The 26403-nt window shown below is 43.5% G+C and overlaps 1 protein-coding gene across 2 annotated transcripts in view; it reads left to right on the plus strand.

The window, feature by feature from the left end:
• Positions 1-23592, plus strand: part of MAN1A2 (mannosidase alpha class 1A member 2) — a 140799-nt gene extending 117207 nt beyond the window's left edge. The window contains exons 11-13 of one of the 2 annotated variants that reach the window (XM_082304291.1): positions 6492-6664; positions 14782-14897; positions 18874-23592. In XM_082304291.1, the coding sequence (XP_082160417.1) occupies positions 6492-6664; positions 14782-14897; positions 18874-19006 (422 nt within the window). In that variant the 3' untranslated portion in view covers positions 19007-23592. The remainder of the gene's footprint in view (positions 1-6491; positions 6665-14781; positions 14898-18873) is intronic. The other variant, XM_082304292.1, reaches the window with a different exon arrangement.
• The last annotated feature ends 2811 nt before the right edge of the window (positions 23593-26403 follow it).

A 26403-nucleotide genomic window follows, 5' to 3' on the forward strand; every position in this document is an offset into this window, starting at 1 on the left:
TTAGGCCATCGTGAATCTTTTCCGCTTTCTGGTCTACCCCTTGATGTCAAGCATTCTGTCGCCATCCAGTTTGTGCCCTCAGCAGTAGATCTTCGTGGTGCCTAGGAGCCGCTGCCCCAGCAGGCAGTTATCCCCTCCTCTCCCAGCTCACAGGTGGAGGACCAGATTGTATTGCAGGAATCCCACACAAGCCTACCTGGGTTACAGTGCTCCCAAACGTATTCTAACCCATTCCCCAACCCAAACACTTCTTTTAGGTTCCCCAGATACATGATGAAAAGATGTGTGTCTTGCCACAAATGATTTGGGGAGGATTGAGGACCACCCTGCAGATAGAAAAGCATCCTGCTTTTTCACCTCTTTACCGGTGAAGAAATATCCTCCGCTGCCCATCCTTTCTTTCCATTTTGGCAGCAGCAAACACTTTGCCGTGTAACCAGCGAAAGTTGCCACGTGGTCACAGATTTGCACGGTAACGTTGTAGACTGACTTATTTGCCTTAGCCTTGGCATCATTGGAACGAGAGCTTTCCGCTGACGCTTTGGGTGTTCCTTAGTCCCCCGGAATGTGCATCAGGGATCCCTCGCAGGTTTTTTGGATGCTCACAGTGCATCATTGGGGCTTGCTGAAGATTTTAGGACATTTCTTAACTTGATTGAAAGTGTGGCACAATTTAAAGCACACCATCACCTTTTGGACGGATTGTTGCTGGCGTGACACCACGCCACATCTCCCAACATATAAATGAGACCAGCCTCAGATCTGTGAAGCTACCTTAGAGAGGCCGCAGCCTGTTGCACCTACATGTCTTGCTGGGTCTAGCAAAGATCTCAGCCCACACGACTCGGTTTCTTCCTCATTTCCTAACACCGTTATCATTGGTAGTTGCTGCTGCTTTAGTCAGGATTAATCAATACTAAGATTAATAGTTTTTACATAGGGGCAGATGTGGAGGAAGGATGGGAGACCCCATTTTGGACTTACAAGGACTGCATGTGTTCATACGTAAGCTCAGTTCAGGATGGTGATGGAGGAGATCATCCCAGCTCTGCAGAGGAGAAGGACTTTTGTCTCTTGAATTCAAGGATACCTTATTCTACATCTCAGTTAAAAAAGATAACAGGAGGTACGTCTTGTGGTAGAAACAGACCCATTCCAGTTCAAAAGCAGGTTAATCCTTCCCTTCAGGTTAAGCTTGGGGCTTTTTAGCTTTGGACAGTTAAACTGACTCGACACCCTGCTGGTTTTTGGGAGCAAGTCTTCCAGACCTAGCCCCCGAGTAAATTTTGCCATCGTACACACGCTGTTTTCTCACATCAGGCCCAAGTCTCATCGTCCAAATGTAAGGTGGTCTGTCTGCATGTGACAGCCTTCTCCTGCGTGGCTTGTTACAAGATTTGCCTTAATCGTTCTTGATGTTTGTGCATCCGTTGTATTCCCTTTGCCATCAGATTGCATTCTGTCAGCACTGAAGTTACTCATTTCATCTCTCGTGATGTTGTCTGCTCCACAGTGCTGATTAGTACAGAGGAGTTGGGAAGTCCTTGTGACCATTCCTGGTGTATTCCCATGGGCATTACGTCCCAGTGACAACTGGCGTCACTGCCCTGCGATCAACGAGAGGTTTGTGCAGGGACACAGTCTCTCTGATAATCTGCTTCACCTATTCCTGTTCTCCAGGAGTATCTGAGGGAAGACCTCACACCCCTGAGCTGTAGGCTGGAGAGGTGACTGGGGATGGCCTGAGAAGCTCAGGCCCTTGCCCTGGCTCTGTGAAAATCCCTGGAGATTCTGCTGAAGCTGAGGATGAGTCTGCGGCACTGCCTGTAGGATGCCTTTCTAATTCACCAGCTGGAGGAAGTTGACGGTCTTTGGAAGATGAAGGCAGGGGGTACAGGCGTGGTTCTGATCTGCCTCTGAGCAAGGGGTTTGTGTTTCCAGGATCCATTGAACTTGTTGGCATGAGACCCCCGAGGCTCCTCCTCTCTCCAGAAAATCGTGAATGCGTGTGGCACCCCTTGGAAACACCAAGGATTTGAAAAGGCTTATTGATGTCAAAGTCAGAAAACTAACCAGAATAGCCTTACGATGTGTAATCCACACACGCCTCTGCTTCCTACCTCCTCTGCTTGTTTCTGTGCCGTAACCTACGGACAGATTATGGCTGCAGTCATCCTACATCTCCCGTGCTCTGACACGAAATGTCAAGATTTTTCCGTAGTCCAGCGTGCTCTCGGTTTGGAGAGAAGACTGGGAGAAGCAAAGATAGAAGGCCAGCTCTGATCCGCGTGCCCAGGTACCGGCAGAGCGCACGGAATCACAGTGCTGGCAGCGGGCACGGGTGAGGCTGAAAGAATACAGCTTCGCGTGCGTAGGGCGCGGGGCGTCTCGGCGTTCGGGCTTGTGTGCGGGCTGCGCATCCCGAGGTATTCCCGTTACTGGGGACTGGTTCTTTGGTTTGCGTTCGTAACATGTACCACTGAGAAACATGGCAAAGGCATGAAATAACTGGCAACGCGAAATCCATAAATGGTAAAATGGAAAAGGTGTTCGATGAAATTGAAAGAATAGAAAGCCCACTAACAAATCAATCCAAATAATTAGAATCAGAGAATCGTAGAATCGTTAAGGGTGGAAAATATAACTAATTAGCTTTCATAGGTATTGTAGAGGTTAGATTAATAAGCAAAATTATCTACATAGATGGCAGCATGTGTTGATTTATAGTACACAATATTTTTAGTAAACTGTACCATCCCTTATACATAAGAATTTTCCCAGCCATTAGCTGATAGTATATGAAGTATTGACTGACTACAGACAGATTATTGTAGGGTGAAGTTTTTTGCACGTCTTTCTTGACAAGAACTGTCCTCAGAATCTGGGTACGGCTTTAGCTGTTATTACACATCCGACAATTCCAGTGCAGAATAAGCCAGGTGACTAAGATTTCAGCTGAGACATTGTAAGGGTATGAGTAGATGCTGTCTCTGTCCCAAGACTCTCAGTAAGCAGCTAAACAGGCAGAGATCAAGAAACAAGAATACGTGTTTTTGTGAGAAGTATAAAATAACAACGTGCGTTGATGGAACGGTTCAGAGTCTCTCAAACAAAAGTATCTTGGAGGTGTTCTCTTCCTCAAATTTTATGTGAGTTAGAGCCTAGAAAGTAGTAATAATAATAAATAATTATGAACCCTTTCTTACTTTCAGGACATTTGTTGCTAGATTGGCTGCAGCCTTAAAGGCACACACAAAAAGTTAAATAATGTTTTCAAAATTATTTCTAAAATCAGATATATAAATATTTATCTACAAGTCTGAGGATTTATCCTTGTTTTCAGCAGTGCTTAATACGGCTCTCATTGAAGTCAACTTTCAATCAGTCAAGATCTCTTTTAAAATGGCACTGGTTTAGCTTTGCAGTTTTGCACTATGATGTGAAACTGTTTCTCATCTGCTCTCCCTGCCTAGACTACAGCCTGTCAGCCCCGTTAATACTAAAGTACCTGGATTAAAGTGCGACCGCTGTAGCATTGTAAAATGGCCTTAGATGGTTCTTTGCTTAGAAGACTGCTCCCCGGAAAAGTACTGTGTTCGTAGTAGCTTCTTTACTTTTTTAGTCAGCTACTAGTAGAAGTGCTGTGATTAATTTTACATCCTTGGTTGCAGACAAAAATTCAGTGAGGTTGTCACAACGTGCAGGGGTCACCCATCCGTGGGTGGTACAATGTCTTGGAGCGCCCAATAACACTAGAAGTAGATATGAGTAAATAATTACAGGCTTAACGCACCAGCAGGCTACAAAGCAAGAGACGGTGTCGCAGTTTCTATAGGTGATGCCTCACCAGAACTGCCTGAAATCCAGCTTCTTTGGGGGATGAGAATAACGCAGCTGACATGGTTTACCTGGTTTCCAAAAGGCTTTTTCAGAAGTTCTTTGCTAAGGCCCTTTAAGGATATTAAGCAGCTACAGCATAAGCAGCAAGTACCTGCATGGAGAAAAAAAATGGTTGTAGCATCACAAATAGGGTAGAGGTAAATAATCAGCTCCTGCAGCGGGCGAATGGTGGTTAACTAGTGGTACTCCGATATATTTGATAGGTATTTATACACGTGCACAGGTGAGTATAAACGTATAGTGTATTTATACGCATGTGTATAGATGTGTATAAATGTATAGTATATTTACGTTTTATATTTTAGTATGTGTATATATGTATATATAAATAAAAATATATACATATATGCACATATATAAACGACCGGGAAAAGGGCAGGAACAGTAAGGTAAGTGTGCTGACAATAACTAATTAAAAAAAGCTATTCAGGATAGCAAGGATGAAAGAAAGCTGAAAAATTACACAAGGACCTTATGAGGTTGAGTAATCGCGTAATAAATTACTAAATTAAATTCAGTGTAGTTCAATGTAAAGTGAGGCACCTATGAAAAAATTATTCCTAACCTCACATATAAAATGATGAGCTCTTAACTGACCATTACAACTCAGGAAATTGCTCTTGAGATTATGAAAATGTCAGCTCAGTAGCAGTCAGGAAAAGCAAAGTGAGAAAGAGCAAAATAGAAAATGTCATTATGTCACCGTATTAATCTTTTCCACACTTGTAATGCCGTATTCAGGCTGGTCCTCGCGTTTCACAAAGGATGTAGTAGAATTGGAGGAGTTGCAAAGAAAGGCTAGAAGGAAAACTAAAGGTTCAGAACAGTTTCCATTCAAGGAGCAACTGAATTGGGTAGTATTCTTCCGTGTGGAAAAGGGACGTTTTGGGTAAGATACAATGGATTTGCAAAATCACCAGGGGACTGGAGAGAGTGGATAGGAATCAGTTGTTCACTCTCTTCCCCAAGACAAGACCTAGAGACTCTTGAATGAGTCTGGTAGGGACCGAGCTGAAAATGGAAAAGAACAAAAAAAGTGGTTCTGCGCCAAGGAGGTGTTAGAGATGTGGAACTCCGTAGCAGACGTTGGTTTGGATGCTTAAGGCTTACACAGGTTTAAGGAAACACTGGATAAGTACTTGGGAAATAAATCTATTAAGAATTACTGATCACATCAAAAAGTATGTCTAGTTTGGGAGAAGCCTGGAGCTCAAAAAAATCGGAGACTGGTAGAGAAGCTGGAAAAAGGTATCTCGTGTACTTGGCCTGTTCTTCCTCTTCCCCATCCTTGTCTGATTTTGGCCATTGTTGGAGATGTGATACTGGGCCAGACAGAACTTCCATCTGGTCCAGTATGGCCATTCTTATCTTCTTAATTTTGGATAGGTAGAACTCTGTATCTAATCTCATTGATTTTGCAGTAAAATTTGTAAATTTTTTTTTTTTTTTTTACTGAAACTGGTAAAATAGCCCATTTTGAAAGAAGTAGCGTAAACATTTCTTGACGGAGTTTTCTTTGCCATGCGTGTGGCTGAAGCAGAGTGGTGCATCCAGAGCTGTACTCCCATGAAACAAAAAGATTAAGGAACTTTTTTTGGAGATTTTCTGCTGGGGCACGCCCTAGGAGGTGCTCATATTTTCCATTGTAGTATTCTAAGGTTCCCCGTTCAGACTCATGAGACCGTGGTTAATTTGAGCCTCTAGCCCATAGGAATTACATGATTAATTGCTTTGATCATTTTGAAAGCTCAAGTGCAGCTTCAAAGTTCAGCGCCTTAAAAATTCGCTGCCAAAGCAAAGGGTGGGGTGCAGCTGTAGATAGGGGTGCATTATTTATGTGGAATTTGAGGAATAATGTCTAGCTGTATAATAAAAAAAAAAAATGTAATTGTATCTTCATATTATAGACAGTTTTTCTTCAGGTACCTCCTTCTTATATGAAGAGTTTTCCAGATGCTGGCAGAGGGCCATTACAGCTTCCTCCAAGGGCTGAAATAGGGAATCTCTTAGTTCGGAGATTTATTTTCAGGTGTGGTTTTCATTGCCTAGTTGTAAACCCCTTTACTTGAGGATCCCGTTACGAAGCACATCAGTTACGGAGGCCTGAGGGCACTTCCCTAAAGCAGGAGAGTCCGGATAAAGATGCAGGTTATTTGAGGTGGTGGCACCTGGTGTTGTGCTGAGATCTTTTCCCGCTGCGCTGGGTGGCATCAAAGGACATCAAAACCTCCGTTGACCCTTTTCTTTTTTTCTTTCGCTTGGAAAGAACTGATGTCGGTCACTTTAATTTTATCCTGTAATTGAATGTGTTAATGTGTTTATATTCTTAGCGTTTCATTAGTTTTCAAGAGGATTACTGTACTCCTGTCAAGATAGGTAGTTTTCTCACAGGAACTGGATAAATTATTCATAAGAAAAATTATAGGCCTCAACAATAGGAAATATTTATGAGACTGCTTAAAGACAAGCTAGTTTCTGCTTTTCTCACATGCTTGGGATAGAGCAGTCTCCTAGCCACCCTTCCTGCAAAGACTGCTAAGGAATAAATTGTTTCTTTTTTTTTCTTTTTTTTTTTTTTTTTTCCTTTGCAGCATTAAAGCTGGGTCCAGAAGCATTCAAATTTGATGGTGGTGTAGAGGCGGTGGCAGTGCGGCAGAATGAGAAGTATTACATCCTAAGACCAGAGGTGATTGAGACCTACTGGTATATGTGGAGATTCACCCACGATCCCAAGTACAGGCAGTGGGGCTGGGAGGCAACACAGGTAAATGTATTCATTATCTGTCAGTAAATTCATTCTATGTGTTTTCCTTTTGTAGCCACTTTCATCTCGTGGTACTGAAACACTTCAAGCGGTAACTGATTTCCACGAGTTCCTGTACACCGGGGTACATACGGGGTGCGCGCAGTTATTCCTGTTTTGCCACTGCGGAATGAGATGCGCAGAGGAGAAACGTGTTCAGCATTATACAGCTGCTGGATTTTAGGCATGTAAATAGATTCCACTGGTCATGACTCCTACTGTTATCCAGTATCCACAGCCCCCAAGAGAGGTGATTTATCCTGGGGAATGAAAGCGTGTTATAAATAACTTTGTTAAGCATGTGTTGGCACTCAGATCAAAAGACAAAGCTATTCTTACGGTTCCTTCTTGGTCAGCTCTTAAAACACAAGTGGTAAGACAACTGTTCTCTGATGGTTTGTAGACTAGATAGCATGTATGTACGGATATGTGGGTTGGTATCATGGCTCTTTCTTTTTTTAATTGTCTGTTTGGAAGGAAAAAAAATTGCCAGTCAGTTTAGATTTACTCAATTATAACAAAAAATGACATCACTAGAAGTAGACCAGAAAGGGAAGTGAATAAGTAATGGCACATAAGGCAGAACTTAAAAATTGTTGCTAAGGTATTTTGGAGATTATTGCTTTTTTTATATAGCTGCTTTCCTGGGTTTAAATCTAGTTGTTGTATGTTTTAATCAAATTCCCCAGTGTGAAAATGCTTCTGAGTCTTTCTCATTGGAAATGCTTGTACTGTCTACAGAAGCCCAAACTGATGGTGAGACTCAATGCAGATCTGTGCTCATGGCCTTCCTTCCTTCATCCTTTGTCTGATGGCCATGGATTATGGGCTGTATGAATAACTAGGCTTCGTTTTCACATGACAATATAATATTCTAATGGTAAAAATTATTTGCAATCCCCAAAAGACTTCTTTCAAATGCTTCCTAGGGCTGAACTTGGGAGCCTTTTCTGCTCTCATATTTCTCACTGCTTCCACCTGCTGGTCTGTACTGGGGTGGTGCAAAACTCATTTGCTGGCCACGCGGTTTCTGGTCATCTTCAAGATCTGAGCGGCCACTGGATTGCTGCAGCTCCTCCACTGCCCTGCTACAGCTCCAGCAGTCTTTGGAAACACAGCTCAGAGCCAGTTTCGGAGATGAGAATAAACACTAAAGATAACAAGACACTAATGAAATATTTTTAGTACAGCCAAAGGAGATGAGGGAAGAGCAAAGGAAGAGACGAACCAAGAGCCTGGAGAAACTTTGTTCTGCAGGTGAAAACCAGTTTTGCTCCAGAGGCAAGAGGCCCAGAAAAAGTACTTGGAGCAAGAGATCTGTTGAGAGGCGTGGATCTGTTCGTCAGGCGGAAGGCAGGTTAAGGCGTTAAGGCAGGTTCAGAATATTTAGCTGAGCTCATCCCTGTCCTTCCCTCAGCGCAGTGACAGTCACGTAGAAGAGTCCAAATATTTTAAGATTCTGTCTTAGTCTTGGTTAGGTTTTGCCTTGTAGACTGTTTTGTAATAACCAACGCTATGTTGTTGTGGAGAGCGGTTCCACATTTGTCACGTTTGTATTCCAGAATGCATTGCTGCTCTCTCCGAAACATCAAACATTGAGTCACATCATCCCTCCTGCCCAAACGATGCCTGTTTCTAAAATGACAAAGAAGGGGATTTAGTAACCTGCTCCTTGCCGGTGTGCGTACTGCGAAGGCGTGCTGATCTAACACCAGCTCCTGTCAGAAGCTATGGCTGGATGATCCGAGCCGAGACTGGGCCTTTGTACGCGGTTAGGATCTGTCTCTTAGGCATACTGCAAAGCATGCCTTTGAGTTGCATTTTGTTCAGTTTTCTCCATTTGCCTTCATATCTTGGGTCCCCGTTAATGCTTTCAGACCAAACGCTGCCTTCCTCCTCCCCTGCCTCCGATTTTCTCTGCGTGCAGGGTAGGATTTTATTTTATCCTTCTGTCAACCTGCATCAAAGTTGTCTAAATCAAGCAGCCCATGTGCTTAACTGCGCCTGTCCTTACAGAGTACTTTTTTTTTTTTGCTTGCTTCCTCAATACAGAGTTTCTTTATCCAACATAGCCATAAAATATTTTTGAACTCTTCGTAAATGGTTTTGCGTAGCCCTCCCTCCCACAATTACAGATTTTCTTTCCCCCGCCATCACACTAACACAGAGGCTTGGGAAGCTTTTTGTTCCCCAGGGTTTTCTGTTCCCTGCCTATAGATAATAAGTTCTTGTGTTTAGTCCTCACACCTACTCACTGCTTTCCCTTCTTCCCTACCACACGCAGCTCTGGTTGTGTTTATTCATTTATAAATAGAGAAGAATCTGGTGTGGCACACAGCGCGGTTGGCTTGCTGCTGTTTTGCGACACTGTCTGCATTCGCTTTCCTTTTGCCTTTCAGCCACTGAAGCGTACTTTGAAATCTGTATTGCAGACTTCTCATGGTGAATTATAGTTTCTTCATCAGAAGTCTAGTAGTTCTTTCAAGCTTTCAGGGAAATTGAGTTTTGTTTCTGAGTTCTAAATGGTCTTATTTTTCTACATTGGACCTGGTGTTTGATGACTCTGTTCTTGGTGGTCTCCCTCGTTTGCTGCTTTGAATGGATGAATTCATCCCTACCTGAATGGATTTGGATTAGTTCACCGGTATGGTAGAGGTCTGCTTCTATCCTTTTAAGAACTCTTCAGAGATAATCCAGGATACCATTGCAGAACCACCTGGCTTTTAAGTATACTGCATTACCTAAGTTGCTTTAGCGCTCCCAGCCGAAATCTCTCTCTGCCCTTTATCAGTGGGAATTTGCACAGAGGGCTGGATTGTGTGTGTACACAGATCCTTATACTGTACTTTCTTTATCTATTTCACCATTGGCAGCTGCTTTTTGGCTTTATTATCTAGATTTTTGGACAAAACTTGGGCATTTTAGTGCAGGTGGTGTGCTTTGGCCAAGGCCTGTTCTGTCACATCTCTCCAAATCCGGTGCCTGTGGGGAAAAAACAGAAGTTGAATCTTCTATTCCCTCAGTGATGAGAAATCCCTGTGACAGGGCCTCTATCTCTTTCCTAATAAAAAAAAGGCTAATTCTCCCTAATACTATACTTAGCGCTAGAGACAACATCCATCCCAGTTGTATCGGGCCAGCTAAATTGGATGATGGTATGCTGGGGGCCTGGCTGAAGTATTACGGAAATAGGCGTGCAAGATATTCAGGGTAAATACAGAAAATGACTAAAATCCTTTTTAGGCTAATTATTTGAAAGCAATAAGAGCCACCACTGCACAATAGGCATGTAAAGCCAATTACTAATCTAAGATGTGTGAATGAAGGGTTCAACTATTTGTTGGGGACTTCTGTATCGGACTAAGTAGGATTGCGCCACGGAGGCTGCCGAGTTCGTTCAGAGTTTCTACTTAAAGGCAGAATAATACACCAGACCTCAAGTTCGGGTTAACTTCGGGCAAATTGAGGATTGACAGTAAGATGGAGCGGAAAGACCTACAGCTCTCTACTTAGTGAAGCAAAGTAGACAGAAAAGAGCAAGGCTTTAGGTGGGAGGCGAAAGAAACGGGTTCACAGTTCGTGGGTTGGAAGCCACGAGTACCAGAGAGGTGCTTTGGGGAGGTAAGCTGGTGAACAGACGGGCACAGTTTTTATGAGCGCGTTGTTGGCGTAGTCAAGAAGTCACACGTGCGACCGCAAAAACACCCTCGGAGGAATGAGGGAGCTGGGGTCTGATCTAGAGGCACCTCCAGTTGTAGTTCCAAAGAACTTGGATCAACTCTGACCTCCCTGTGTGTCCCAGGCTCAGAAATTTCACTTTTTGAGCCGAGACACGTGTATTTGGCAAGAGTACACTACTGCATATTCTTCTGTTCTACTCTTGATTTGAATAAAGGGAACTGGAAAATCCACTTCTTTTGGCAGTTTGTTCCATTATTTAATTACTTGTGCTTTCCCATTTGAATTTGTCTAGTTTCAGCTGTCAATCACTGGATTTTCCTATGACTTCCTATACCATATTAAAATGTCTTTTGTTCCCTCATGTTTTCTTTCCAAAGAGTTTTCATAGGTTGTAATAAGCTTACTACTGAGTCTGCTTAAGATGCTAAACAAATCGTATTGTCCCCCACTGTAAAGCATTTTCTCCAAATGTCTGCACCCACGTCAGTTCATCATCCTTTTTTAAAAATGAATTCTAGAATTGCGTGTTCCAGTTTTGTCTTTATGCACAGCCCTGTGCAATGGTATCCCTGCGGCCGGTTACCGTCCCCGCCTGCGCGCCTGCCGCGGCATCCCAGCAGGAGCCCGGACCGGACCGTCTTATGTGGCCACTGAATTCTTTTCAGCATCTCTACTTTCCAGGCTAATCTGGTTCTGCAGGTACACAGCCTTTATGTCTAGATTTAGGATTCTGTGACTGGTTATATGAAATGCCTTTAGTTTGGGGCCCCCTTCCCGCCAGATTACACTGACTGCTCTTACTTACCCGTGTCATTTTTGCCAGCAGCAGCGTTGCGGTGATTGGTAAAACTTCAGTCCGTTCCTTGTGGATTTCTGTGAGAAGCAGCTCTATTTGTTGATGATTTTACATTGCCAGTTTGTTCTTAGAGCACTGTCAGGGAGTTTTAAATTAAGATAGTGATATTGGTATGGTATAGTGCTGCTTTGTCTTATCATAAAGTCTTATGGTACCATGTCAATTGCTTTAGGAACTTTTAGATTTATTACACCTCTGCAGTTACCTTTATCTGCCAATTTGTAGACCTCAAAGAATGAAATCAAGCTTGTGAGCAAGATAATTTTCTATAAAACCATGCTGATTGGTGTCAATTATCCTCTTATTCTTCTATTTACAAGTGTTTCTGTAATTGTTTGGGACTAACATCAGGTCTACCATCTTAAAGTTATTTAGCCTGCCAGTGCCTCATAATAATAGCAGCATTACCTTGATACCCTTCCAGTCGTCTAGGACTTCCCTGTATTCTAGGGTGCAATAAATTTAGCATCATTTTCTCAAGGGTCTTCAGCTCTTGAGTGAAAGAGTGTCCAGGTGGCAAAGCAGATGCCTCTGCACCAAGTACTCCGAGATCTGTGTGACGGCACAACACGGCAAATTTCAAGTGCCTTTTAAGCAGCTCGTCTACAGCACCAGACTTTGCAGACAGTGTCCTGAAGTTCTGTACACCCCCGAATCAAGGACAATTTGTTTATCCATATTTGGATGGATAGCTGTATAGCAGGCTTAAAGAGGAATTTTTCCTCTACGGTTCATTACTCCTGCAGTGTCTAGATCTCTGATCAACTAGGATAAATCCTCTGCCTGTCCTGAACTCCAGTCTGGCCAGAGTCTGTCTCCCCAAGGAGAAATTTCTGAAGATACAAGACTACTTGGTAATTGTAAGGGGGAAAAAAAAAAGTCAATATAAATCATACATTTTCTTTCTTCAGGCTTCTAGGCCTGCTAGCTTCACCGGTGTTGCACTTAGTTATCCAAGCATGAGACCTGTACAGCACAGAGCAGGATCTCAGTGCTGTTTGTTACCTGCAGCCTCCAGAACAAGCGAGTTGGGTCTCTTATGCTGATTGGGGTTTGAATTCTTGAGGAGGAAGGAGGCTGTCCTAACAGTGGTGCCGTTTGTTCCTTCTTTTCATTTTGCCACCGTCGCTAGCAAGCTTCTCCTGTCCGAGCTGTGGCACGCAGTGCCAGGATTGCTGAATCGTTGGCCAGAGGAGCACCTACAAGGTCAGACTCTGCACGCTAGGAATTCCCGCAGGGCTGTAACCATTGGAGCTTCCTCCCATCTTGCCGTGCTCCAGAGCAGAGACAAGGTCGTATTCTGCCATATTATAAATAAGGCGATAGTGGCAAGAGGAGGCACTTCTTTCCCTGCCTAGAAAGCAGAAGTGCTTTGGCTCTTGTTTATGCATATAACACCTGCTGTAGGACCTGTGGGGAGGAACGTGCAAATGGCTGCATAAACAGTGTGTGCATTCTTTCTTAAGAAGTCAGCCAAGCAATTTTTTTTCTTTTCTTTTTTTTTTTTTTTTTGTTTTGTTTTGTTTGGCTGCCATGTGATAGCTGGCATTACTTGTGTGTGCGAGGGCGTGCAGACAGAGATTGTCACGCGTGTGATGCTGTTGGGCTAGATGTGTCGCATACACCTTTCTCTCCAGAGAAAACCTGGTCAACCCAAATCCCAACATGTGAATAGTCTCAGAGTAGCCGTAGCCTGCACCAGTAACCAGCTCGGAAAAGAATGCATCCAGACGCTTTCTCCTTTTAGGCTCAAGTCCCAACAGAAAAAGGAGCATTTCCATCCAAATTGGGAGAAAGCTCCACTTGAGATAAGGAATTACAGCGAGAATTAAATTTTGCCAAGAAAGACTGTACCTTTCTTGGCATAAGCTCAGGCTCTAGAGCCACAGCCATTCCAGTAACATCCTTTTGCCGGTCTCTCCTTTAAAACTCTCGGTCTTCAGAAATTTGAAAGACCTTTGTACAGTCTGGATTAATCTTTGGTCCATGAACAACCTCACGTTTCCACAGGGTGAGGGGGTATACTAGGAGGAGGTTAGCTGTAGTACCTGACGTGCTGTGACTTGCTGCCCTAGGTACCTTGCTCATTTGCCTTTTCCTCCTGATATCAGTGATGGCATCTGCCAGCATTCTTCATGCATATGTCCAGTGGAAAATTCTCCTTTGTTTCCCAGTATTTCTAGTATGCAAAGGCTATAGTAAGGACCTTGAAGAGTTAATTTTGGTTGAATTTGTTTTCTCTGCATAAAAAGGGACATCATTCAAAACTTACTTGCTCCCCTGCCTTGACTCCCCTCAGCTTCTGTTGAGTATAACTAGCAAAAATCAGAATTAACAAAAATGTGGGCCTAACGCACCATGCGGAGAGAAGCTTCATACAGGCTAACGGGCTGAATCATAGATTACTGAACTACAGGTAGCTACGTTCAGTAGCTGGCAATGACAGCCATCCTGAGCCGAACATTTTCCTTCATCACTGTGCCTTTTCTGTCCCTGCATGAATCTATTAAAAGAGTTGGTGTCTGCTGAGCAAGCACTGCCAAAGCAGCGGGGAAGCACAAATAACCCGTGAATCATTTCAGAGTCGTTTCTTTGGGGCTGGTTTTAATGGCTGATATCCTCGTGTGCTGTAAGGTCGCGCGTGTGAGCGGAATAATGAAAGCGTAGGCGAGAGGTGCTCTGAGCTACTAACGCGTTCTTTCCAGTCTCCTCCTCTTCCATTGTGCTTTTTGCGGTACTGTGTTGGAGCTGGCTAGCTGGGTGATTTGTGAATCACGGATCCATTGGCCCCTTTCTGCACGGAATGTTTATGGATTTAAACTTGATGCTTTTAGGATAACGAGCTCTTCTGCAGTCCAGCACACAAGCTGACTTGAGTTTCAACTGTAGAAAGGGGAAACAGAGAAGAGCATGTGTAGGAGATGGAAATGTGGGGAGAAAGCAGCAGCTGGGAGAGTTTGTAAGATGAAATCAACAGTCCCTAAAGATGAGTACAGTATTTTATTCCTACTTTCAGTAAGTCCCTATGACTAGCTACTAGTCACAGAGTTCCTGTAACTCTTCAAACTCTTCCAGCTGCAAAATCCAGGGATGTTTGTCATCTTCCTATGCACCTCATAGCACACGTGGCGTTGATTGACTGATGGACGTTGTACTCGGTGTTACCTATGAGGAGGCGTGCCAGCTAAGAGCAAAAGTCTACCGAGTCCGTGTCCTGTCATCCATATCAGTTGCCAGTAAATACCCAGGAAAGAAAGTATGCTTCCCCAGAATACTTTCTTAGCATCTAGCAGTTTGCCAAACGTGGTGTCGTTAGTAGCCCTGGAGGGATTTTGCTTCTGTATGTGTCCAGTCCCTTTTTATTTTTTTTTGGTCAGCGTAAACTGTCAACGTCCACAGCATACTCTGACAAGGGGATTCACAACGGAATAACGCATCACGGAAGGAGCTGCCTCCTTTGTTGATCAAGCCTCATCCTTTAACGTTTCCAAATTTTGCTGTACAATGAAATTCTCCTTTTCTTTTCCCTTCTTCTTTGCAGGCAATTGACAAGTATTGCCGAGTCAGCGGTGGCTTTTCTGGTGTCAAGGATGTCTATTCCTCATCTCCTACATATGACGACGTACAGCAGAGCTTTTTCCTTGCTGAAACTTTGAAGTAAGTTCTCTTCACTCTCGCCTCTCCCTGTAAAAGCTAGCACCTAAATTCTAGAAGAATGTGGTGGCTCAGCAAATAATCTCTTGTCTTCTCGGGGTGGTTTATGGTTTGGGCTTTCTTTTTTCCCCAGCTTTAGGGTCCCAGATCAGCCCCTTTTACCAGCAGAAAATACAAGCAGAATTTCCCATACAAGAAGCTTATGCTGAGAGAGCTTTAGTTTCTAAGACTTCTCTTTATTTCTGGCATCACAGTAGAGGAGAGGTTATCTCCTTTTAAGAAATTCCCTTTGCAAAAGACTTTTTTTTAGATATACTGACTTGACATGCCTTACACAAGTATGTGCCATGCTCTGGTACTGTAGAACCTGTTTCTCCTGTGTGTGTCACTGGAAGGGAGTAAATGCATGCAACAAGTCCTTCGTGCCCTTGGATGATTTTTCTGTTTTTATCTCACAACATGTTTTTCTAGAATGCTTTTTGGTGTAAGCATGAATATCAGGCACATTTTATAATCTCTTCCATACTTAAATATTTTCAATTCAGTCAAATCAGTAGGACACCTGTAGTCCACCCTGCAGAAGCTAATGCACTCTGTTGCATATTTGGTTCCAGGTTCAAAGTCGTTGGTCTTCCACCATGTTTCTTTTTAATTAATAACAAAAAATGCTATACTAGAGTATGCCATAACCTCTAACTTACGGAGATGATACATGCGATAAGAAAAACTTGTATAAAGGTACGAATATGTTATGGGGATTTTATTAAGAGATCCATTTTTAAAACTGAGCTAGCATGTCATGGCTGCTCACCTCTTTCATCATTGACACAAACCAGCTATCAAGAGCACTCTTGGCACACAGTTGTGATCGCTCTGGGGTTTTGCCTATGAAAGTGCCTTCTAATGTGTGACAATTTTCTTGATACTCAAGTTACATCAGCAAATTTGGTAGTATAGTTCTGGCACTGAAACCTACCAACACTGGTTACCTTCTTGAAATCTTGTGAATTGTCTGCTTTTGGAAGAAAAGCATCCGAGTTGGCTATATTCTCTACCCCTCTTTTTTCCTTCCTGCATAACAGTTTGGGGACTGTTTTAGTTAGTTAAAACCATAGCCAGAAGTCATTGCTGGCAGTGTGAATGAGGCCAGAGCTGCTATTAGGAGACGTAGTTGTTGCCTCTGCTGACATATCCACACCACTTTCTGCCAAGGTGTGATGGAAGGGGTGATACCGATGTTGTTGCACAAACCTGTCAGCAACGGAGACTCATTAAGGTGCCCTTTCTGTCTTTACAACCCAGTGATGATGAAAAAACAATTGTAACCATTTGGGAATCTAGCGTGGCATTGCAGGTTTTGCAGAATAAACAGGGTTTCTGTACAGCAGCAGAGTTTACAGTATCAGCAATATCAATTTTTCAGGTTTTAGCTGTAGCTGATGCATGCGAACGTTGATTTTGTGTATTGGGAGCTCAAAATGCAGCGGGGAGAAAGCAGGTACCGAAAGTGGCAGTACTGGTGCCGCCTTCGGGCACCACAACGTGTTTCAAGGGCAAGAAGGGGCTCCGAGTTCATCACGTGTAAGGGCAGAGTCTGGCTGTTCTGTCCTTCTGCTGGCTCCTTACCGAATTCCTCTACGTAGTCGCAATACTTTGTTTCCCCATCTTATCATTATAAAAAGAAAATCAGCCGCTGCTACCTCCTCTGTTGTCTTCATTAATTTCATTTTACTTACTCCTTCAAGTTCATTTTCTGGAGGCTAAAAGCTATACTCCCAAAGAGAGAGGCAGCAGCTTCAAACAGGTCCAGTCAGAGAAGCAATACCTCCCCAGGAGCTGATCTTATATGATTGATCTGCCTATAAAAGCCAAATCAGAGAATGAAATCTGCTCCTCAGCGATTTCTGTGGTGGCAAAGCTGACCTTTGAAGTATCACCAAAATCCTCTCTGCATCTTAAATAATCACAAGGAGATCTGAAAATTCACCGATGCATCACTCAGTAACTGGATGTAGTATAGTGCCAGCGTTGCAAAAGAAGGCAGTTCTAGGAAGGAGCTTGGAAATTTTTATTGGCTTTTGGTTTGGATCATTTCTTTCTTGCAGGACAAAACGTTTTATTGGAGAGCTGGATATTAGATGTTTGATGTTGATGCGATTGGCATAGCCAAACCAGAAACTGGTATCACCTTGAGATAAAACAGAGGATGTAAGGTCAGGATAGCTCAGATGGCTGTGGAAATAAAGGCAGAAGGGTTGGCTGTGATGCCATGAGGAAAATGAAGATGTCCCTCAGAAGAGGGGCATAAAATGCGTGTTACGGAATGCCTGCTGTGATCTTTTCTGCTATTGATGGTAACTTCTGCATCTTCATTCCCCTCATATTCAAGATCGATACCTCTCCCAAACATGCATTGTTGCTGCTCGGATACATTGGTTTATCAAACATACTCGGCAAATTATGAGAGTTTGGGCAGTATGAGTGGCAAGAAGGTAGCTGTTGAGTGGGAAGGAGCAAGACGTAGAAATAGGTTGCTTAAGTTACTCAAAGGAAAGGCGTGAATCAAATGAGGAAGGTGAATTTGAGTAAGATGAAACATTGCTGCTGTGGTGAAAAAGAGTTTGAAGAGCTGCAGAGGGAGAAGGCAAGGTAGGAGGAAGGAGGAGGAAGGAGGAAAAGAAAGGCATGACACTTTAAGGGTGAATGAAAGATGTAGAGAAAGAGACTAGACATGAGGGACAAAACCAAATCATCTCAGCAATAGATTTTTATCTGTAAACAGGTAATTGGTGAGGAAGGGGAGAAGAGGTAGAGCTTCACTGACTGGGTTGTGCTGTGGATACAACTGGCAAGTAAAGGCGATGGGAGAATGATCGGGCAGTGACACGGGACTGTAGGCAGGAGACACTACCAGCGTCTGATTGAGAGAGAGTGAAGTAACGGCAGCCTCCGCAGAGCGAAGGCAGAACAATGTGTGTGCACGTTCTGGATGTGACAGAGTCCGCTGAGGGGAGCGACACCCCTTCCTTGTCCCGTGCGGCAAGACCTGTCCTCTCCTGGGTGGCAGGAAAGCAAGCTGTAGCAGGAGCCGAGAGGTCCTGCGCACCCACGATGCTGTAGCAGGAGCCGAGAGGTCCTGCGCACCCACGATGCTGTAGCAGGAGCCGAGAGGTCCTGCGCACCCACAATGTTACAGTTGTACTTGCACGGTCAGGTTTTCTGGAAGAAGGGAAGTGCCTTTTGAATTTTAGCAATTGAGTTTGGAAGCCTTGACAAAGATCCCTACCAGCAATGTCTCCTACAAAGTATAGCACAGCCGCATTCAAAAGTGTGTATTAAGAAAAAAGAACCAAGAAATACTCTTCTTCCACGTATGTCCAGAAACCTTAATTTTGTTACACGCTTCATTTGCTCTGCATTACTTTATAATGTACAGCGTTTATGAATCCCCTCTGCACAATATATTGGCCCATTTCCTCCCACCAGAAGCTGAAGCAGCTTCCAGCACGGTGAGGACAAGTCAGATATCTGGCATGGCTTAGTGGTTTCTCTTGTGCTTCCTCGAAATATTTGGTTGGGATTAAAGAGGATTAGTCATTTCCAAGTGGGTTTACTCCATTAGGAAGAATTTTCTGCCAACTTCTTCTCTGCTCCCCTCTCCCCCAAATCCTTATGCTTGGTGTCTTCATACTTCTTTTGCAAGTCTTTGAAGGGAGCCTTGAAAAGCAAAAGTTACTTGGAAAGATTAAAATGCTGTCTTTATAGCAACTTTTCATTGAAGGGCTTGATAATGATAAAATGATTCTTCGGATCATGATAATAGGGAAGTTTGTGTGGGTGCTGTGCAAAGATTGAAAGCAAATAACTTATTTATAGCTTTAGCTGCTGACTGGGGGGGCCTGAAGCTGCTGTGTTGCGCCTGCCTGTCTGTTGCTCTGCTTTAATACCCACCATTTTTCCTCTCTGTCTTGATACCTAGGTATTTGTATCTGCTTTTCTCCAATGATGACCTTCTACCATTAGACAACTGGGTTTTTAACACAGAAGCTCATCCTCTGCCTGTTTTACATTTAGCCAACACCACACTGTCAGGAAATCCTGCATATCGATAAAAGCAGCTCTATGAAGAGGAGTAGAGACTGTTTGCAGCTCTGTTTTGTTTACATGGACCACTTGAGACTTTAAGCAAGAGAGGAGACAGACACTTGATAAGACTAGACCTCTGAGTCAAGCAAGTACTGGCGTGAGAAACGAAGCTCTTCAACATATAGATAAGTTAAAAGTTCTGTTTTATACATGACCAAAACACATTAGTGTGGTATTTGCAGGACAGAGACTTCATACGCTTTGAACCCCTAGCAAGACATGGAATCTACTGTTTAATATAAATGCAGCAGCGTAAGGAAGAAGAGGCTTTCCCATCCCGGGAGAGGAACTTGCTGCTGCTGCAGCTGGCTGTTGCAAGGAACAACGCACTAGTCACCTCCTCAGAGCGGGTGGGTTCCAAATACCTAGATTTTCTTTTTCTTTTTTTTTTGTGTTTGATGATGGCATGAACAAAGCAACAACAAAAAGCAACATCACTGCACCAGCAGCATCAGGATTTGAATTTTTTTTCTGTACCTGTCTGAATTCTCTAAGGAGCATCTGTTTGTCCAGACTGGCAGCCATTCTCAGGGCCTCTAAGCTATTAGAACTAAACTCTAAACTATAAAAACTGTTGCCTCCTCATTTTCCCCTTTTCAAAATAATGTTGAAAGATCTGTGTTGTATGCTTACATCCAAAAAAACGGTGAGTAAGCATTTGGTTTGCAGTTCACTGGCAGCGACATGGGCTTAGTTCATCTGGCAAGCTACAGTCACAGACTCGGGAGCATATCGCAGGGGTAGGAGGGAGCCTAAGTTTCCCTTCCTCACAAATCCTGTCACGTGGAATAAAGCATTCTCCTATCAGTCCTGGTTCTTTTAGCTAAATAAACAGAGATGACAATCTCACCGTGAGAGAAACACAGTCTCTCCTGATTTATATAACAGGATACAGTATATGGCACTTAAAAATGCTCCCCTGGAGCTAAGCAGCAGGAGTTTGTTCCTTTCTGTTTTTCCACAGAATCCAGATTTTTTCCTAAAAGTTAAATTTCATTCTTTGGATACTGTTGTGGAACCTTCTTTGCAGGTATGTGTATGACAGAAGCCCAAAACTACATTTGATTTAGTTTACAAAACTCCTTTTCTTCTTGGTGCTCCAGTACAAAGCCAACGTGATCTTTGGAAACAACATAACATCTCTTACGTATGAGTGGAAAAAGAAACTGAAGAGTCTCTTCTTCCATTACTTTATGAGAAATGAGATGCTGTTACCTGCATGGTTTTTTTTCTGAGTACTCCTAGGCTGGGCTGGACGCTATCACTTAAATGGAATCTGCTTCAGTCTTCACTTATTTGCTAAAAGAATTTTCATCTTTTCAAGTATATCTCAATCCCTTTTTTTTAACCATTGTTCCAGAATCCTTACAGCTCAAATTGTTCTTTTTATTCCCCTTTTTAGCTTTCAAATCCTTTTGCCATGGTGACTGGCCCCTTTGCTGAAAAGGAGCCGTGAGGTGCTCCTTTCCCTCCTAATTAGTGCACAGGTTGAGTCTTTAAAAAATCTTGATTGTGTTTTCATACTAAAGTGAGTGGAAGAACTCTGCAGCGAGCCACAGCAGTACAGCATCAGATCTAAAGGGAATGAGTGCTATTTCTCCCCCCTCAAGAATGTTTATATATGAAGTAAGTTTTATATATAAAAGCTTTTCTCTCCAACATATGATGATATATCTGACTGTACATTATAGTAGAATTTCCCCCGTAAAATTTTTCTTCACTCGTCTTTGACACTAACTTAGACACAGAAATCATCACATGATCGAAGAAAAAATGCTATCAGATGCTTTTTTCCAGACAGTTGCTTTAGTTTAAGAGGAGGAGGACCTAGAGCTTGGAAAAAACTCCAATCTCAACGTTTTTACATTAATACCAGTTACTTAGTTACTGTAGTTTGCAGCAGTATCTTAAAAATCATTTGATAACTGGTAAAGTAATTGATACAGTAAATAATACTGATTCAAGTAATTGTTTATTTAAAATTAGAAGTAGCTTAATAAATGGATTCTTCTTACTGGTCCCACTTTAATGTATTTTTCTAATTAGTATTCAGTAACTTACTGAAGAGCTGGTCATTTTCCATTTTCCAAAGTTCAGATGTGTTGTGTTTTCAAAATGAGTTTTTTCCACCCCATGAGAACTGTTATTACTTTAAAACTGCACTTGATTGCCTTGTTCTCCTAAATCTCCCTGGGTACAAAGGAGAAAGAGGAAAAGCAGACTCTGCTGTTTAAAAAAAAAAAAAAAAAAAAAAAAAAGAATAAAAAGAAAAAGGCACTTTCCACCCCATACACCCCCTGATAAATGCAGACGTAGAATGGCTGCCAGTCTGTTCAGAGAAAGGTCCAGGACAGAATTCTGGAGTCCCAGAAACAGCAAACTTCTTATCATTGTTTGCTGCTCTTCCACTCCCTTCTTGTGAATGAAGGAGCGACCCTTCAGATTAATTCCTCCGTGAATCCCCATGGGTTAACTCACTGCCACAAGAATGCTTGAATTGAGGACCTAAGCCATTTCATGTTATGGGATGGTATTTTTCTCAAAGCAGATGTACAGTACTGCTATTTCTTCTTTGTGTAGACAAGCAGCAGGTACCAAATAAAGGACACTTGTTTCTCGTTTTCCGGTTAACCCAACGGCTGTCAGTTTCTACTCTATCACTCTTTAAAATACAAACTATCCTTTTCCTCCAGAAGCTACTGATGTGCATAGTCGATCAAAAATCATGCATTTTATGGACTAATTGCTGTGTCATTCATGAATCTCTCCATGCTGAGATTTCCTAGAGCAAGCTGAGTTTGGAGGTAATGGGTTCTGAGCGAGGCGGGTGCATAATAACCAAGCACCGTGGATACTGAAACTTCTGACTGAAAGGACGTGCCCTCGTTCCGAGTCCTTCACAGAGAAGTAGGTTCTGGTCTGCAGAACGGCGTTACGTGCCACCCAAAGTTCAGACTGTTTTCCCTCTGGGTCTGTAAGGTACAGTAGAATATTGCCATTTTCATTCTGTTGCTGCTGTCTTACATACTTTCATGAAGACAGAGTGTAAATTTAAGCACAAAATGACTTTTTAGTCCTAGTTGTTTCCGAGTCTTGCACTGTATTCTCTAACAAAACAATCCTCATTTTCTTTAGGTAGCTGTCCCATTTTAGCGATTTCTACAATACCCTCTCCTCTTACAGGATGAAATAAAGAACAGAAAACCATGTACGTTTTTGGCCCACTGGATTTGGGCAAGAGCCTGGAAATCCCAGAATTGTCTCTCTCCTGTTTGCATGCAGACAAAACAAGGATGTTCAGTTCTTTCCCTAATCCAAGCCTCAAGCTTGCCTGTGGGTCAGGATCTGCTAGCGGTACATTTTTTTCTAACGCTTACAGCTTGACTTTTTGAAGAAGCCAGATTTCTGCAGCTTCCATTGGCCACCCTGGAGCTGTGTGTGTCCTGCAGTCGAGAAGTCAACTTCTTAGCTTTGTCCTCTAAATAAAAACGAAACCCTTGAATGTGATATTCTGGGTGTTCATTTTGCTGCACAATATGGTCCTTAATACTGAATGCTTAAGAAAAGTATGGAAAATAGGAAATACACTGGAGTAAAGGGAAAAGCAGGTAGTTCCCTGTGCCAGGCCCACCTTTGAGGCTCCCTGCTCCAAAGTTGTGGATCGCTGTCTTCTACCTCCCAATCACTGACATATTCCCACCCAGTATTTTACGAGATTTGAATGTTGAGTATCCAGGTTCTGAAAAGTGAAAATAATTGCACGCTCCCTGTAATACCATCCTTTAAGGCTAAAGGTATACCTTGTGCTGACTTACAGCTGAGCGAAGCCCTGTTGGGCTGTCTTACATGATCCCTTCTTCTATCCCTCAGGAAATGATATCAAAAGCCTTCATAATGTGACTCTCCCTCGTTTGGAGAAGTGGTTAATAGCAGTAACATTGAAAGGATCAACAGTGTAACCTGGAATCCACAGAAAATGGTGAGGCAGTTTACATCTCAGGGCTGTAGTAATAGGCTTTTAGCAAATTGAGCCTGTTATGTACATTAATAAGTTTAGTCCATGTTTTTAAGGGGACAAATTAAGAAACAGGCTTCTTGTTACCAGAGAAAAATAAAAGCAAGCTCTTGATCCACGCTGTAGTTCGGAGATCTGTTCACCCTGATAAGACATCCCTCTTTCGCTCCTTGAATTTTGAGAAACAGTCTTCTGACTCGAGAGGTTGAGTTGCCATCCAAAGAGGAAGCCCAGGCTCTTTTGCAAGTTCTGTGCGTGCAGCTGTAGCAGGGATGGTAAGCACCGGCTGCTTTGGCTGTTAGCCCCTTCTAACAACCTGCTCTGTAATGGCCCGGAAAAGTCGGGAACCACCGAAGTCGAAGGAGACAGCCTGACTTGTTACGGTGAATTGTTGCCTTTAATCCTAATCGCTTGGTGGAAGTTGGATTTGCATTCTGCCTTTATTCTTGCTTTGTCTAAAACTGACAGATTATTTTTCCTCCAAAATAATGAAAGGGCAAAAGTCTATCTTCTGATGTGGAAACCTTCTGCCTCTGACCTGGAATCCTGCATATGTACTTTTTACAGATTAAAAATAATATTGTACATAAAAAAGATTGAATAAAGAATGTCTTTAAGTGAAAAAGGTGCATTTTGTGTCCTTTGCCTCCAACAGCAACCTCCTGTAGCACCGGGCTGTGAAGCTGATGCTCTTTCCTGGGCTTGGTGGTGCTGCAGCTTTGCTTTCCCCCGCAGCTCTGCTCGGGACTTTGTCAACTTACACATGCACCAAGACCCCCTGCTGCAGAATTCAACGCCTGCACGCCTCGCTTTTAACAGGTCACTGTAGTGCGCTAATTTTTCTCAAGATGTAGCTAAACGTACAAGAGTTCGAGGCTGTTCCTGTGTGCCGTCGTGAAAGCCGCCGAATCTCACAAGGTTTTGAGATTTCTACCCTGTTGTTAAATTTGTGTGAAAGTGGCTAAAAAGCTCAAAGATTCTTAGTGATGAGGGTAAAGGGGGCAGGCAGACAAGCAGTGCTACTAAATAAACTTAATTTTCTTAAGAGACCAGGTTAAAGCCCCAGCTTTTCTTGATACTAAATAAGCAGTGAATTGGGCAATTAAGTCTGTCCATCCGTTCCTCTGCCCTCTGTGAAAAGGGAGAGGTTTGTAATTGTTTACATGTTGTTCACAGGGAAATGGGGATGAGGAATTTGCTTCGAGTGAGCCTGTTTTCCCCCTGCACCTTTAAATTCACTGGAACTGCCGCTATAGCTCTCTGTTTTGCAGTACAGCAAGTGAGTAACCAGATTTGCTTTCTGATTCACATTAACTGTAGGTAATCCTTGCTGCCTGACATCACCCATGTTGCTCATACCTTGTTTTCGTGGCGTGGCATCCTGTGCGTCCTGTTTCAGTGCTTGATCTCCAGTGCCCGGCCTTCCCAGGGTGCTTCTGCCTCAGGATGCAATGCCCTCCTTCAGTATTACTTCATAAGAGAAAATTGCTTCCAGAGTGCCGTAATTCAGTGCAACACATGACACCAGGCAGCGCCCTGCTGTCCCGGTGTGCCGTCCATCTTGAGATCCAGCCACGCCTCAGCTGTGGCTCCCTCGCTTTCCACGCAAGCGCTGCGCGTTCCTGATGCGCCCAGCTTCCTACCGCAGCGCCGCCCCCAAAGCAGCGTCTTTCGCACCCATTGAGCTTCCCGTCGCGTGCTCTGCCCTTCAGCCACCTCAGCGACATTCACTTCTTGCATCAACGCGTGTTTGCTACCTCTATCCACGGCACGCCGTCCCAGCCGCTGAGCCCCAACGCGCAAGACCTTGCCTCCTGCTCTAATGAGATCAAGCTCTCTGTCCTTGCGTAGGACGTTTTGGCCAATACCGAAGGCTTCGTTACTGTCCCCGCTGCTCTTCAAATGAGGTGGGTGCATTGCGTTGTCTCTGCCTCTTCAACCCTGAAGTGTTTCACCCCTCTACTTCTGCCTCTTCTGAAACACACTTTCCTTGCACGTCCTCGATCCGAGGATATATAGCAAATATCCTCTTTTATTTCTCCTTTGGCACTCTGCCTGCGTGTTGCCCTCCCCTCGTTCCCTCGTAGGCTCTGATTGTGTATGCTCCTTCCTGGAGACCGTGTGCCTTTCCTATGCATATTAATTAGCTGTATTTAAAAATTCTGAAATTAATCCTTAATGGGTTATTTTTAGCCTTCATCTTGTAGCTCTGGGAGCTGGCTTCTCTCAGTGCAAAGCCGTAGGCGTTCTGTGGGCTTTGGAAAGGAAACGTTCCTCTGTGTGCTGGTTCACGTGTGGGATGTGTGAAGGTCGGTGGTGGCCTGCTTGGTTTTTTTAATGTGAAGCGCAAGAGTCTTTTTGACAACAACATTTCAGGCTGAGCAAACTCGCATGTGAAAAGGTTTGAGAAGAGCAGTCACTCATACAGCCAAGCTACGTGCAGGTAAAAATTCAGGGAAGGATTTGGGGAGGAAGAAAAAAGCACTCTGTGTCCGTGTGTATCAACAGTTGCACTGTTTGCTTTCTGGCATGGTTTCCATTGTACAAGTAGTCCTAGGCAACAGGTATGATGGCTGGCTGTTACCATGTAAACCAGAAAGGATGAGCTGCTGCATGAGTGAGAAAATAGCATCATGTGTTGGTCTGGGGTCCCACAGAAGCCCCACGTGAACTGCAGTATGATACAGCCACAAAAAGGAAGAACGTCCCCAAGTCATTTCTTCCGCAGGCTGGTGCTGCGTGTCTCTGCATAGCCATCTCTTCACCAATTCATGCTAAAGCTTCAGCAAGGCAATGAGTGGAAGAAGCCCCAAAGAACACGAGTGGATGCCCGCAGTCTGCTACAGCAGCCGCGACAGAGGCCTGTGCACGGGTTCCAGGAGGTGGGGCGCGGGAAGATGTCTCATGTGGACAGATAGACCCGTCCATGACTGGTGTGTGGATTGTGCCCAGCAGTCCCGCGAACCCCTCCACAGCGCTGCTTGGCTTGCCTTGAACCATCTGTGAGGCCACAGAGTGTATTTTGAAGAAAAGTGTCACTGAAGATTCAGAATTACTTGGGATACCAAAGACAAGAGTTTTCAGGGAAACCAGATACTGCTTTTTATGAGATACATCATTCTCCAGATGAAGGATGTATGGTACGTCTCATGTAGCTGAACTTCAGTAATGGATGTACTACTTCATCTTGATTAATTTGTCTTGAAAATATGAAGTTGAACACGAGAGCTGCACGGTGGATAAGGAACTGGATAAAGGAGCAACAATGAAGTGTAAAATGGAAAAGGAAACTCCTAGGTGTTTTAGTGAATGTCACTAAATCCTGGTACTAGGACAAATCTGTAGTGG

The sequence above is a fragment of the Platalea leucorodia genome, assembly GCF_965183815.1.
Source record: "Platalea leucorodia genome assembly, chromosome: 2".
Lineage (NCBI taxonomy): Eukaryota > Metazoa > Chordata > Aves > Pelecaniformes > Threskiornithidae > Platalea > Platalea leucorodia.